At 36.1% G+C, this 16,967-nt stretch overlaps 1 protein-coding gene across 1 annotated transcript in view; it reads left to right on the top strand.

Annotated features, from left to right (window-relative positions):
* The window catches only part of ELP4 (elongator acetyltransferase complex subunit 4), a 258,523-nt gene that overhangs the window by 1,679 nt on the left and 239,877 nt on the right, over positions 1 to 16,967 (top strand). The window contains exon 2 of the mRNA XM_010831809.1: positions 6,011 to 6,046. Within this exon, the coding sequence (XP_010830111.1) occupies positions 6,011 to 6,046 (36 nt within the window). The remainder of the gene's footprint in view (positions 1 to 6,010; positions 6,047 to 16,967) is intronic.

The following is a 16,967-nucleotide window of genomic DNA, read 5'->3' on the forward strand; positions in this document are numbered from 1 at the left end:
ACATATATATATATTTTTTTTTTTTTTTGGTAACTCAATGGAAATATGTAACTTCATTCACTGATCCTGAAACTCTCCAAACAAAAAGGTCACATATTCTAACATTACATCTTCAGTTCCTCATTAGAATAACAAAATGTAACTAGCACAGTACCTGGTGCTTATAGATTCTAAATAAGTTCTTGGTTTAAAGAAAAATAATGTGTAGGAAAAAGCGTGCACAGATTATGAAACATGTAGGATGGAATTATGTATTTGAGCTCTAAAATCAGACTCGGCGATTAACTGACATGAATAGAGTCACAAAACTAGTGACGGTCTGGCTGATCTTCAGGCTCCACATTTAATGCTCTGCACTATGCTGCAATTGCTTCCAATTTTTGAGAACTCTTTTCAGGTGTTTTAACCATTTATTGACTCTAAGCCTAAAGATTTAACTGTGTAGCCTCTTAAAGCACCCACCAGAAAGGTGACCGAAAGCACCTTCCTTGTGTTTTTTTTACAGTGATATAAACTTGAACTGTAATTTTAAATTTCTTCAGATTTGCTTGAAGTTGGGGAATCTATTTATTTGACTCTAACCAGCTTATGCTAAAAATTAGTGTTCATTAAAATGATTGAAGTAAGTATCAGTTTGGGGATATTTTGAAATATATTTTGCACATATACAGTTAATTCTCAATTGCACAGAAGTTGAAGACATTCTTATAATAGGAGTTACTACATTTGGAATAATAAAATGTCCAGAAATATTTTAGTTGTTAACTTCCTAATGGCATTTTTATATTTTGATTTTCTATTTTCTGTGGCCCTTTGGAGCAAACCCTATACATGTGTTAATCATTAAACCATTGTTTGAAAGTGAAACATTTGGCTGCTAATGTGTATACATAAAAGTAAAAGCAATTCAGATTATACTGTGGTTCTGAAATGTTATCTGACTCAAGATTGTGACAAGTCTAATATAATCTTAGAGTGATAAAATGTAATGATAATAGGATGCTGTGACATCAGAATGATGAAATTATACTGTGACATTGTTGTTGCCTAAATATATTCTGTAGTTACTGCTTAACAAGTAAATATTGCATTGTTGCTGACATACACTGCAGTGATATTTTACTACTGCCATTGTGACATTATTGTAATTTTAAGAGTAGATGCAAAATATATTTGAAAGGCATAAAATAGACGAATTGAATGTTAGTTATTTGACGATATACTAATATTTCCATTGCTTACTCCAAAGTGTTTTATAAATTTGAGACGTTTCTATTACTGCGTCTTAACTTTCATGATCTAATTGTATTAAATACTTTTATTCTTTATTTTATTGTTGGATATCAATTTATATTTCCCAAGTTGACTAATTTACATTCTGGGATTTCCTAACTCAGTTTCTCAACTGTCCCTTTCCAGAACATTTATGTTGTTATTTGAGGACACTGTGTGTAAATACTTCATTTTTCTTCTTCCAAGAATTTCCAAGGAGGTTATATAGTAGATAAAAGATTCTGGCAGAATTTCTCTTTTCCTTGAATATAAAATAGTTGATTTTAGGACCATATTGACTAACATAGAGAAATTATCTCCCAGGCTCATCCTTCAAAAAGATATTTGAAGGACAGATGACTTCTCGGTTTTAACTGGATTAAACTCTGTGGTGTTCAGAATTTATTAAATTTTGACAGACGAGTGAGTGGAAATAGGAATTGGGGTAAATAATAATCCAGGAAGACTGCCCTGAAGAAGCTTGAGGGTAGCTACCATTTTCAACATTGCCTTGAAAAAGTAAATACTGGTGGGCATAGTCCTTTCCTCCTCTAGATTTTAATCTGGCTTCCCTGATAACTCAGCGGGTAAAGTATCCACCCGTAATGCCGGAGACACAGGAGAAGCGTGTTCGATCCCTGGATTGGGAAGATCCTCTGGAGAAGGAAATGGCAACCCACACCAATATTCTTGCCAGGAGAATCCCATGGACAGAAGAGTCTATTGGGCTACAGGCTATGGAGTCTCAAAGAGTTGAATACCACTAAGCACACACACATCTTAATCTGGAGTATGGGATGATATACATTAAGCTTGGGCTGTTTATTTAGTATAATCCCGGTTGTGATATTTTAACAATTGATACCTGTACATTTAAAGCAAATGCCATTCATTCCTTTGCAAAATTGTTTCATAAAATTTAATCAGCAGAGCCATTCTCATTGTTGATGGCTTTTCTGTTTTGATTCCCATGTTTGCCAAGCCAATAACTGATAACCAAGAGTTGTTAGGATGTTTCTTACCTATAAAAAGTAGACTTGTTAATCATATAACTGCAACTTAATTTGAAGTGTGGCATTAATTAGGTAGTTAAGGATATTGCTATGAATGAAGGATATGGCTGTTACATTGCATTTTCCCTTCAGTGGCTTTAAGATGCCTGTTTTGCTTCTATAATTTTAAGCAAAACTACTGATTTATAGAGAGCATTGAAAAGAACTAGGATGAAAGACTTCTCTTTCCTAATTTTTATTTCTCTTCCCTTTTACTTAAACTTTTAACTTTGAAAAAGGAGTTGCCCTTATTGTAAAACAAGATATCACTTATGGACCTTCATATTCTAATATATTAATTTGACCTTGTTTACCCTAAATGTATAGCTTAATTAGAGATTTGTTTTGGGAACTGTGTAGGGATTGAATTTTCTCCCTTTAAATTAATATATCATTGTCTAACTATTCACGTGATTTTTTTTAAAAAAATCTTTCCTTCATATTTAAAAAAGTTAAAAAATAGATATTGACACTTAAAATCTTAAATCTTCTAGTGTTTCTTAAGCTTTTATATTTTTTCTAGTTTTAAGACAAAATACTGTCACTTTTTTAAAATATAAAAGCTTGATGAATTTTATACTTTAAGACATCACTTGAAAAGTATTTTCAAGCTTTCAGACTTGTGTAAACTTACGAGTTGATAAAATATTCTCCCATATTTTTTTAGTAAGCTGGGGATGAGCTTAAATATACTTCTTAAAGTGGTCTAGAGGTAAAACCAAAAATTTACTTTTTTAGTGACCTAGAATATTGGCGGTTTATCTGATATGATTAAAGGGAAGACGAGGCATTGAACAAGACCATTTTTGACTTCTTTGTGTGTGTGTCCACCTGCGCAGTGTATCATACTTAATTGGGAAACTATTTCTTGATCTGTTCTCATTATTTTGCTATGAATATCATTCACAAAAAGCATTTATTTCTCTGAGTATTCCACTTGGAGGCCTTATATGAATTCCTAAGACAAGTTCTTACTTACGCTGTTACTTACCTGTCAGACATTTTAATGTACTATTGGGAAATGATATTTCTGTTTTAATTAGGAACTATTAGTGTGAAATCTGTGCTGCTCTTGAAATTGCTAATGAATTGCTGAATTTAAAAACGTATTGAAAGCTAACTTTTGTTGAATATATCATGTCAAGCATCTTGTGTTTAGCTGGTTAAGCTTTTCAATTTTGAGTAGGGAGAATGACTGCTAACTTATTAAAATTTCCTCTAGTTTAAAATATAGCTAGAATCTCAGTATATTAAGTGAGATATTTCACAATACCTTATACAGAGTATTTGGGGAAATGTGGTCTTACACACAGTAAAATGAAGTTTGGAAGAATATAGGAACTTTACAGCTATATGCTGGTGTGTATGGTCATGTCAAAATCACTTTACCTCATATACATAGAATAAAAGTTTGATTTATAAATAATAAGGTGGCTTCTTCTTATTTCCCATGACTGACCTTCCAAATGACCAGCTTTACTAGGGCCAATTCAAATTTGAGTCTAGTGAATTTATATAATATAGCCCGTTAGAAAAAAAGTAAGTTGCCTTTTTGTAAGAGAAGCCCAATAGAATATTAATTTGGCTGATAAAAATTATTAAAATGTCCTCATATTATCTTGTTTTAAGTAATGTTTACATTTTCCAAACATAAAAATTTTCCATATATAATTTTAGTATATGTGATATTTAAAACTTTTGTTTCCTGAATTACCAGAAACAGTGGATTGTTCAACTCAAGCGGAAAACTACCTTCATAGTATAGTCTGATTTGCTGTTTACTGTTAATATAGTAATACAATTAATACTGATAATACATTTATCAAATAAGCTATTTCCTGTATCATGTATTGATTGTTTCTAATCAGAAAATAATTGCCAGAATGGTGAGAGTAGCTCTTACTGTACTTCTTTGGGCAAGACACCTGAGCAAGATATCATATCATTCAATTGGAGAAGTATTTCTTGATCAGTTCTCGTTATTTCACTGTGAATATCATTCACAAAAAATATCTACTTCTCTAAATATTCCACTTGGAGGCCTTATATAAATTCCTAATTTGAGAAGACATGACTATAGACCCAAAGAAGTTTAGATAACAAATCTAAATCCTTCCTATAAAGATTAAGTTATGGAAAAAAACAGCTAATTTTTTTTATAGTAGACTAGACTAGAAACTTGGAATATTGTTATGTGCCTGTATTATTTCATCTCAAATACACAAAATGATAATTGCTAGCTAAATATTCTTACATGTGAGGAAAAATAGTGAAGAGTTGGGAAGTATGATTTAAAATATTTAAAATGGATTAAAAAATTAATATTGGTCTATATGTAGCACAAACTGTAAAACTAAATATTTACTCTTCTCCCAAAGAGAACCTTTTTGCTCTCATCTTTTATGGTTGTTATCATCACATATATTTCAGTTTATGTTAAACTTTTAGTTTAACCAACATTTGGAGTTATCCTGTATAGTCTGGTATGGCTTTAAATGCTAAAATGAAGGAATTATCTCATTATCTCAATGTGAAGTTAAAATACATACTTAATTCTATAACATGACCATTTAAAATATGTAAATGTATTTGTTCCTTTTAAAAATTGTTTTCTAACAATTTTGAATGCTCTGTTTGTAGTCATAAAGTCCTCAAATGTTGGATTGTATTAAGTGTGCAGGCAGCTTAACAAATTTCAGATTCTTTGAAACATAGCAGTTATTTATGCTTATTTGCAAGGCAAAAAATAAACAGTCATGAACTGTTCATACTAAGTTTTTCTATGTATTGTTTGTCACTATAAAACTTTTAGGGAAGAGATTCTTTATTATATTTTAAATGTTTCGCAATTTTGTAAACAAAAAACGCTAGTAATATTGTCTTCAGTTGTCCAACAATTTTTAGTTTCTTTTTAAATTAATTATACTTTAAATTCATTTGATTCTTTGTGTATACATTTTTAAATTTTTAAGTGAACTTGTTAGCATTTGCACAAATGGTTTTACAAACAAAGTATCAGTTGTCAAGTGGTTGAATGTCTATCTTTCTGATGTTCTAGTTTCTTAAAACTTGATTTTAAATTGATTTTTAATAAAGCTCTATTTCAGTTATATATTTATGATCATATTACCCTAATTCAAATATAATAGCATTTCTAAATATATTTAGAGTGTGTTCAGATTTTGTGTGTGTTAATAATAATCGGAAAAGAATTCGTTTTAACTGTCAGGTTTTTTTCTCCAAGGTATGTTAAATTTGAGAATAAAAATTAAAATGGAATTTCTGTTGTAATAACCTTTCTTTCTGTGTTGTACTTTTGTTGTAGTTAAGTTCCTGTGCATGTTTGGGTCTCAGCTATTGAGCTAATTTATTAAGAAGTGCTAAATATAACATTAAAGGAATGCTTAGCCGGCTGTGTTGAATGCTGCATGGTCCTATCACAGGAGAAAGGAGGATAGTACAGTATATTATGAAAGTAATTGTAATGTGTAGTGTATAATTACATATAGTATGTAATTATTTCATAATAGCACCTTAAGCCAAGTATTGCAAAGGTAATTAAAATGTTGTTCTCAACTACAGTTTTGAAGTTACTGAAGTACCTGTCCTTGATAATGCCTAACTTTTATGCTAAAGATAATATGAAAAGGTAGATTAATTTGTTCTTCATTTTGTTTCATTTCCAGGTGGAGGTTTGGCCGTTGGAACAGTTCTTCTAATTGGTTAGTATAGCATACATACTTTGCTCTTCCCAATCATAGTTTTATGTTGTGCGTAATGATTTTATGGGTTTGTCTGTTCTGAGATTAATTCTATAACACTCTTCAAGAGTTAAGGTAAATTAAAGAGGAATTGCCTTATGTTTAATTTACTGATTTAGAAAAATACATGTGAAAATATAGCTCTTGTAATTAAAAAGTGTTCACAGTGCCTTGTCTTCCATTTGTTTTAAAAAGATGAAAATAATGCCAATAGATTTTTTGGGGGAATCTCAGTATTTAGAGTGGGATTGTTACAGTGATTTATTTGATAATTGGATGTACACATAAGCCCATTGTATATATCACAGATTTTTACCTTGTCTTCTTATTCAGAGAAAAATGACAAGGATAAATCACATTTTTGTTCATCTTTAAACCTTCCATACGTCTTACTTAAAAATACATACATAACCCAATTTACCTTTCTTTTACGTTTAGATCACAGAATGTCGAAATTGAAATAAATCTTGACAGTTACGTTATCCAGGTTCCCACCTGGCCATGAAACACTTTTCAGATACCAAACACCATTTAAGTACAGATGATCTAGTTTAACAGCCTTCCCTGGTGGTTCAGACAGTAAAGAATCTGCCTGCAATGTGGCAGACTCAGGTTGGATACCTGGGTCGGGAAGATTCCCTGGAGAAGGAAATGGCAACCCACTCCAGTGTTCTTGTCTGGAAAATCCCAAGGATGGAAGAGCCTGGCTACAGACCATGGCATCTCAAACGAGCTGGACACAACTGAACGACTTCACTTTGACTTTATCTACTTTAAAGGGCTCACTACTTCACCAGGCAAACCTTTGTTATTTGAAAATGTATGATTCACTAGAAAGTTCTTTATCTTAATGTTTAATTTGTATGCCTGTGATGAGTTTGTTGTTCCTAGTTTTTTGTCCTCTAATACTCTTTCACCTGACACTTAAAATATTTTAAAATAACAATTTAATCACCTCAAATCTTCTCCAGACTAAATAGACATAGTTTCTTAAAATGGATTTTATGCATTGTGGTTGTCACACTGCTCATTCTCCTGGTTATTCTCTTGTCACACCTTCTGCTCTAGCATTCTTTTTGTGCACAGAACTGAATATATGCCAGATTTAGTATACATGCACGTGTGTTCAGTCATGTCCAACTCTTTGTGACCTGCATTGACTGTAGCCCACCGGGCTAGGCTGTCCATGGGATTATTCTAGCAAGAATACTGGGGTGGGTTCCTGTTTCCTCCAGGGTATCTTCACTACCCAGGGATCAAGCCCACATCTGCTGTGACTTCTGCATGGGAAGGCAGATTCTTGACCACTGAGCCACCTGGGAAGGCTGAATTTAGTATGACCTATGCTTAATTCTAGAAGTGGTGGAAACTCAAATATTTCTACCTAAGTAATATACATGGAGGCATTCAGCACCTTGCTCTTTCTACTAAATATATGTTAGGAAAAAAAAAAAAACAAACGTGGTCCACTGGAGAATGAAATGGCAAACCACTTCAGTATTCTTGCCTTGGGAACCCCATGATCAGTATGAAAAGGCAAATAGATACGACACTGAAAGATGAACTCCCCAGGTTGGTAGGGGCTCCATATGCTACTGGAGAAGAGTAGAGAAGTAACTCCAGAAAGAATGAAGAGGTGGAGCCAAAGTGGAAAAAACACACTGTTCTGGAGTGACTGGTGATGGAAGTAAAGTCCAATGCTGTAAAGAACAATATTGCATAGGAACCTGGAATGTTAGGTCCATGAATCAAGGTAAATTATGAGTGGTCAAACAGAAGATGGCAAGAGTGAACATCAGCGTTTTAGAATTCAATGAACTAATTGGACTGGAATGGGTGAATTTAGATAAAGGTTTTATCTACTACTGTGGGCAAGAATCCCTTAGAAGAAATGGAGTAGCCCTCATAGTCAACAAGAGAGAGTGCAGTGTCAAAAATGACAGAATAATCTCAGTCCTTTTCCTAGGCAAATCATTCAGTATCATAGTAATCCAGGACTATGAACAACCACTAATGTTGAAGAAGCTGAAGTTGACGGTTCTATGAGGACCTACAAGACCTTCTAGAGCTAACACCAAAAATAGATATCCTTTTCATCATAGGAGACTGGAATCCAAACATAGGAAGTCAGGATATACCTGGAGTAACAGGCATATTTGTCCTTAGAGTAGAAAATGAAGCAGGACAAAGTCTAACAGAGTTTAGCCAAGAGAACACACTGGTCATAGCAAACACCCTCTTCCACCAACACAAGAGATGACATCATGATGACACATGAACATGACCAATGGTCAGTACCAAAATCAGATTGATTGTATTCTTTGCAGCTAAAGATGGAGAAGCTCTATACACTCAGTAAAAACAAGACTACGAGCTGACTGTGGCTCATATCTTCAACGCCTTATTGTAAAATTCAGACTGAAATTAAAGAAAGTAGGGAAAACTGTTAGACCATTCAGACATGACCTAAATCAAATCCCTTATGATAATACAGTGGAAGTGACAAATAGATTCAAGGGATTAGTTTGATAGAGTGCCTGAAGAACTACACACGGAGTTTCGTGACATTGTACAGGAGGCAGTGATCAAGACCATCCCCAAGAAAAAGAAACCCAAAAATGCAAAATGGTTGTCTGAGAAGGCCTTACCAATAGCTGAGAAAAGAAGAGAACTGAAAGGAAAAGGAGAAAAGGAAAGATATACCCATTTGAATGCAGAGTTCCAAAGAATAGCAAGGAGAGATGAGAAAGCCTTTCTCAGTGATCAATGTAAAGACATAGAGGAAAACAATAGAATGGGAAAGACTAGAGATCTCTTGAAGAAAGTTACAGATACCAAGGGAACATCTCATGCAAAGATGGGCACAATAAAGGACAGAAATGGTATGGACCTAACAGAAGCAGAAGATATTAAGAAAAGGTGGCAAGGATACACAGAAGTATACAAAAAAGCTCTTGATAAGCCAGATAATCACGATGGTATGACAGACATCCTGGAGTGTGAAGTCAAGTGGGCCTTAGGAAGCATCACTACAAACAAAGCTAGTGGAGATGATGGAATTCCAGCTGAGCTATTTCAGATCCTGAAAGATGATGCTGTGAATGTGCTGCATTCAATATGCCAGTAAATTTGGAAAACTCAGCAGTGGCCACAGGACTGGAAAATGTCAGTCTACATTCCTATCTCAAAGGCAATGCCAAAGAATGCTCAAACTACCACTCAATTGCACTCATCTCACATGCTAGCAAAGTAATGCTCAAAATTCTCCAAGCCAAGCTTCAACAGTATGTGAACAGAGAATTTCGGCATGTTCAAGCTGGATTTAGAAAAGGCAGAGGGACCAGAGATCAAATTTCCAACATCTGTTGGATCATGAAAAAAGCATGAGAGTTCCAGAGAAACATCTACTTTTGCTTTATGGACTATGCCAAAGCCTTTGACTGTGTGGATCACAACAAACTGGAAAATTCTTAAAGAGATGGAAATACTAGACCACCTTACCTGACTCCTAAGATATTTGTATGCAGGTCAAGAAGCAACAGTTAGAACCAGACAGGGAACAACAGACTGGTTCCAAATCGGGAAAGGAGTATGTCAAGGCTATATAATGTCACCCTGCTATTTAACTTGTATGTAGAGTACATCATGTGAAATGCCAGGCTGAATGAACCACAAGCTGGAATCAAGATTGCCGGGAGAAATATCAATAACCTCAAATATGCAGATGACACCACCCTTATAGCAAAAAGCAAAGAGGAACTGAAGAGCCTCTTGATGAAAGTGAAAGAAGAGAGTGAAAAAGCTGGCTTAAAACTCAACATTCAGAAAAACAAAGATCATGACATCCAATCCCATCACTTCATGGCAAAGAGATGGGGAAACAATGGAAACAGTGACAGACTTTATTTTCTTGGGCTCCAAAATCACCACAGATCGTGACTGCAGCCATGAAATTAAAAGGTGCTTGCTCCTTGGAAGAAAAGCTATGACCAACCTTGACAGCATATTAAAAGCAGAGACATTACTTTGCCAACAAAGGTCTGTCTAGTCAAAGCTGTGGTTTTTCCAGTAGTCATGTACAGATGTGAGAGTTGGACTATAAAGAAAGCTGAGCACCGAAGAATTGATGCTTTTGAACTGTTGTTGGAGAAGACTCTTGAGAGTCCCTTGGACTGCAAGGAGATCCAACCAGTCCATCCTAAAGGAGATCAGTTCTGGGTGTTCATTGGAAGGACTGATGTTGAAGCTGAAACTCCAGTACTTTGGCCACCTGATGTGAAGAACTGTCTCACTGAAAAGACCCTGATGCTGGCAAGGATTGAAGGCAGGAGGAGAAGGGGATGAGATGGTTGCGTGGCATCACTGACTCAAAGGACATGAATTTGAGTAAACTCCGGGAGTTGGTGATGGACAGGCAAGCCTGGTGTGATGCAGTCCATGGGGTTGCAAAGAGTTGTATGTGACCGAGCAGCTGGACTGAACTGATATTTTAGAAATCAGTCCATGTGCATTCTTATAAGTATCCGTCATTCTTCTTGACAACTGAATAGGAATTCATTGTATGGATGTGCCATAATTTTCTTAAATTTTTCTCTACTGATAAGGTTAACTCATTATCTTCTGTTACAAACAATCCTATTGTACAAATGTTACATATGTAAGGTTTGCATGTATGTATAAGTATCTATAGAATAAGTTCTAAAATATAGGCTTGCTTAAGAGAAACATGTGAAATTGTATTAGTTACTAGATTGCTCTCCCAAGAGGTTATACTACCTGATACTTGAGTCAGCTGTTATAACTAGGTTACCTTCACCCTTAACAATGTTGTACATTATCAAGGATTTTAATCTCTATCAGTCCAGATAAGTGAAAAGTGGAGAATTGCATTTCTTGATTTGAACCGGAAATTTTCTCTTTAATGTACAAAAATATAGTGAGTTATTGTAGTGGTTTAAAAAATATGCAAGTGAATTTTTATCCTTTTCTCCAGGGAAAACATGTGTGAATGATACTAAAATCCAGTGATGATTGATAATCATTCAAACAGTTTCCATTGAACACCCACTTGCATGCTACATTCTGGGGTTAGAAATATAAATGAGTTATTCTCTTTCCCTAAGGAAGAGATATAAGTAAAGCGAATAATTATAAGTTAATACGATATGTTTCCAGTTAATATATTTTATGGTTGGTTGTAATTGTACAAGGAATTCCTGTTGATTTTTGTATATCAATCTTACAACCAGCACCTTTTGAATTATTTATAGATTCACTTGAATGTTAAGTAGGCAGTCATCTTCTGCAGTGAAAGTGCTGCACTCGATATGCCAGCAAATTTGAAAAGCAAGAGAGTTCCAGAAAAACATATATTTCTGCTTTATTGACTATGCCAAAGCCTTTGACTGTGTGGATCACAATAAACTGTGGAAAATTCTGAAAGAGATGGGAATACCAGACCACCTGACCTGCCTCTTGAGAAACCTATATGTAGGTCAGGAAGCAATGGTTAGAACTGGACATGGAACAACAGACTGGTTCCAAATAGGAAAAGGAGTACGTCAAGGCTGTATACTGTCACCCTGCTTATTTAACTTATATGCAGAGTATATCATGAGAAACGCTGGACTGGAAGAAGCACAAGCTGGAATCAAGATGGCCGGGAGAAATATCAATCACCTCAGATACGCAGATGACACCACCCTTATGGCAGAAAGTGAAGAGGAACTAAAGAGCCTCTTGATGAAGGTGAAAGAGGAGAGTGAAAAAGTTGGCTTAAAGCTCAACATTCAGAAAACGAAGATCATGGCATCTGGTCCCACCACTTCATTGGAAATAGATGGGGAAATGGTGGAAACAGTGTCAGACTTTATTTTTGGGGGCTCCAAATAACTGCAGATGGTGACTGCAGCCATGAAATTAAAAGACGCTTACTCCTTGGAAGGAAAGTTATGACCAACCTAGATAGCATATTGAAAAGCAGAGACATTACTTTGCCAAAAAAGGTTCATCTAGTCAAGGCTATGGTTTTTCCAGTGGTCATGTATGGATGTGAGAGTTGGACTGTGCAGAAAGTTGAGCACCGAAGAATCAATGCTTTTGAACTGTGGTGTTTGGAGAAGACTCTTGAGAGTCCCTTGGACTGCAAGGAGATCCAACCAGTCCATTCTAAAGGAGATCAGTCCTGGGATTTCTTTGGAAGGAATGATGCTAAAGCTGAAAGTCCAGTACTTTGGCCACCTCATGTGAAGAGTTGACTCATTGGAAAAGACTCTGATGCTGGGAGGGATTGGGGGCAGGAGGAGAAGGGGACGACAGAGGATGAGATGGCTGGATGGCCTCACCGACTCGATGGACATGAGTTTGAGTGAACTCCTGGAGTTGGTGATGGACAGGGAGGCCTGGCGTGCTGTGATTCATGGGGTCGCAAAGAGTCGGACACGACTGAGCGACTGAACTGAACATCTTCTGCAAACATTGGAGATGTTATTTTGTAACAGATTCTGGTGTTTTAAGAGTGAGTGCATCCATAACAAACAAAATGAATATATGGTAGTGGCTTTCAAACCAGGCAGTAGGCAAAGGCTACAAGGATTTCGAGGAGTGTATTAGAGACTTGAGTCACTATAAACAGATTGTTAGTAGAAATCTGTAGTTTGAGGACACTGCCAATGAGAATGAAAAGGAAGAAGATGCGTGTTACTGAAAGCTGGAGAAAGGGGATACTGGTTGTACAGTGGCAGAAAGCTTAGTGGTGACATTGGCAGTTACTTGAAAACAACACATGGCTAATGAAGCTGGTGATCTAACTGAGATTTTTTTTTTTTAATAATAAGTAATAATGGAAAACTCAGAATAACTAAAGTACAGTGACAGATTTTTTTTTAAAGTCTATCTATGATGAAGAATCAGTTCACCGAGTATTATACTAGGTATTCAATAACTATTTATTGAATTAATAATTGAACAAAACAGTACAGCAAGTATAAAGCAAAGTCCCCCTTTGTAGAGTCTAGTCTTTCCATAAAGCTAATATTCTGAATCATCTCATTATTGTTTTTGCACTACTATCATTTTCTCAGTGTATAAGATTTTTAAAGATATCTATAATTTAAGTAGGAGAAGGCAATGGCACCCCACTCCAGTACTCTTGCCTGGAAAATCCCGTGGACGGAGGAGCCTGGTAGGCTGCAGTCCATGGGTCGCTAGGAGTCGGACACGACTGAGCGACTTCACTTTCACTTTTCACTTTCATGCACTGGAGAAGGAAATGGCAACCCACTCCAGTGTTCTTGCCTGGAGAATCTCAGGGACAGGGGAGCCTGGTGGGCTGCCGTCTCTGGGGTCGCACAGAGTCGGACACGACTGAAGTGACTTAGCAGCAGCAGCAGCATAATTTAAGTAAACTTAGATTCATGTTGATATTTGCTGGAAACCAGTGCAATACTGGTCGATGTTTGGTAGAAACTAATGCAATTTCCCTTCAATTAAAAATAAATTAAAAAAAAAATTTTAAGTAAACTTAGTTTTATTATGTTACCTTGTTTTGTTTCTCAGAAATCTTAAAATTTGAAAGCATTTTTACATTTCTTTGAAAGATTAGATTAGCAGAAGGAGTCTTATCTACTAGGTTTTCTGCTTTTCTCCATTTTCAAGTCAGTACAATATATACAGTAGATGAACTCTGCCTTAAGAAAGGGTAAATGGTCTAAATCTCAGCCAAGTGTGAAGATTTAAGGTCAGAGGCAAGGAGCTTAGGGCATTACTGTATGCTTGTCACTCAAAGATTGTTTTAAATTCTACAAATAAGGAAAATTCCTTATAGCTCAGTTGGTAAAGAATCTGCCTGCTCCATACCGGAGACCTGGGTTCAATTCCTAGGTTGGGAAGATCCCCTGGAGAAGGAATTGGCAACCCACTCCAGTATTCTTGCCTGGAGAATCTTATGGACAGAGGAGCCTGGCAGGCTATAGTCCATGGGGTCGCAAGAGTCGGATACGACTTAGCGACTAAACCACCACCACCACCACCACAGTATGAAGATGATTTTCATTAATTAATAACTTTTCACTATAAGCTGTGAATAGTCTAATACCAAGACAGTTATGTGTACCAGTGTGTACATGCACATGTGTGGGGGGTAACAGAGAAGTGGGTTTACAGTTTCAGAAGCAAGGTAACTGAGGAAACTGGAGACAGTGAGCACTGCCAGAAAACCCATGATAGGTCCATTTAGACCTTTGGAATGCAACAAAATTAATATGAAGGCCATTCTCTGAGGAATAACTGAGGGAATCCTACCTGTACTTTGAAAACCAAATATAGAGTTTTATTAAAACATGTTTCATTCTTTAGCACTGGAAAAGGTTTTGAGATGTTTTATGTTTAGATAGCTTTCTGACAGTCTGGTTCACATATAAATTTGGCACACCTGAAAAGTATCAAAAGTGAAAGCATAACATAAATATTTAAAGTTCACACAGCTTCTTTTTACATAAAGGATCTTGAACTATATGTGCAGATATGAAGCATCAAAGAGATTTATAGAAATCAGTAAAAAAGATACAAGTTATGTGACATTTAAGAATGCATTATTTTGCATCTCTTAGATTAATTATGTAATTCTCATTCTAGAAATAAGAGATGAGTGATATGCTTTTAAACAGTGAATTACAACTACCTGTGTGTCTACTTCTGTGTTAGTTACCTATTTCTGTGTAACAATATTAACAGAAACTTAACTAGCTTGAAAAGAATGCACATTTATTATCTCACAATTTCTGGGTCCTCTGCAAGCAGACAGTCTAGGAGTGAGTCAGGGCTGGGTTCACTGAAGGTTTGGCAGAGGATGGATCTGTTTCAGTCTCCCAGGGTGATTGACCACATTCAGTTCTTGCTGTCAGCCAGAGGCACTCGCACAACATGGCATCTTATTTCTTCAAGACCAGTAAGGGAGCCAGTCTCTCAGTGTGACAGGTGTTACAGTTTTATGTAACAGAAGTGATACACCATCACCTTTGCCATATTCTTTGGGTTCAAAGCAGGTTAGAGGTTCCACCCACATTCAAAGAGAAGAGCTTACACAAAGGCACATACCAGGGAAGAGGATCATGGGGATCACCTTAGAATCTGTCATACTTTTCCTAGTTTTAATTTGTTATTATTTCATACAATTGCAAAAACTAAACAGTCCCAATATATCTCTCACAGGATAGTATAGTATTTTCTCATCAGTTGTCTTCAAGCTCTTTGAATTTGCTGAGCTGTGTTTTCCTTTTCATCATGTAATAAATTCTGAGCATTTTCCTTATGGTACATAAGTTGGTTAATGACAACCTGTTGCCTGGAGCTTTATCTAGAAAGGTTTATTGAAACATAATCATACTGTATTTATTTACACATTCTAACTTTTTTTCTTTTTCTCTTACAAGGGCAGAGCTAAGTAGATTCAACAGAGACTGTATAGTTCACAAGCCTGAAATATTTATCCTATTAACTCTTTAGGGAAAAGCTTGCCAATTTCTATTTTGTATGATTATATCTTGTGTTTTCCTTAATTTATGTTATAGCAGTAAGACATGTTAGAAGACTAAGACAAACTGAACTGTTAGCGGTAGAGTTCTTTGGGAAAAAAACTACCCAACCTTTTGTCCTAAAGCATTTGAACGACTACTGTATGTTCAACACTGTTTGAGAATATGCATCTTGGTTTTTACCCTTGGTGAACTTAAACTGATTGCGTGTGGAATAACTGTGAAGAATACGTATATAATGTGCAGATATTTGTGGAGGCCCAAGAGATATGTTGTTTAGTCGCTAAGTCATGTCTGACTCTACAACCCCATTGTAGCCTGCCAGGCTCCTCTGTCCGTGGAATAAAATACTGAAGTGCATCACCACTTCTTTCTCCAAGGAATGTTCCCAACCTAGAGATCGAACCCAAATGTCCTGCATTAGCAGGTGGATTCTTTACCATTGAGCCACTGAAGAAGGCCCGCAAGGGGTATGGAAACGTTTAAATTGAATCAAAATATGGGCAAAAGTTGAGGGGAGGTAAAGGGAGATGAGTATTCATATGTAAACTATATAAATACATGCATAGGAGAAAGAATATCAGCAAAGTATATTCCTGTAGTAAAGAGGAGAAAGCACTTCTGGAGAGCATATTAATTTAGAACTGTCAGAGGGAAAGTTTGGCCTACTTTTCCTGAGACAGACTCAGGGAAATACTCCCTACTTGTAGCATTCAGATTGTGAAACTTCAGAACTCATATACCAGCTCCTCTAATTGCAGTGTGTGGGGCTCAGGCTGTTGTTACCTTTTATCCACCAGATCCATCGTGCTTCACTTCGTAATTACTGTCGGTCATTGTCCAAAAATTAGGTTGTTCTAATGATCTTACCTTCTCTGTTACCTTTATCTTCATAATATTTGGTATTTTTTTCTCTGTAGACTCAATTTCCTAGTATTCCAGTCATTTCTAAACCTTTCCAGTTTGCCTTCTGTAACACCCATTTCATACAAAACACAGTCTTAATATCTTTAAATCTTATCATTAAATATTCTATTAAAACATTTAACATTAAGTGAGGATTTACTGTGTGCTGGCATCATACTAAGTCCTTAATGTGTATTTTATCATTTGATTTAACAGTAGTCAGATGAGGTGTCTTTATGTTCAGTTCAGTTCAGTTCAGTTGCTCAGTCGTGTCCGACTCTTTGCAACCCCATGAATCACAGCACGCCAGGCCTCCCTGTCCATCACCAACTCCCGGAGTTCACTCAGACTCACATCCATCGAGTCGGTGATGCCATCCAGCCATCTCATCCTCTGTCGTCCCCTTCTCCTCCTGCCCCCAATCCCTCCCAGCATCAGAGTCT

The sequence above is a fragment of the Bison bison genome, unplaced genomic scaffold, assembly GCF_000754665.1.
Source record: "Bison bison bison isolate TAMUID 2011002044 unplaced genomic scaffold, Bison_UMD1.0 scf7180017864531, whole genome shotgun sequence".
NCBI lineage: Eukaryota > Metazoa > Chordata > Mammalia > Artiodactyla > Bovidae > Bison > Bison bison.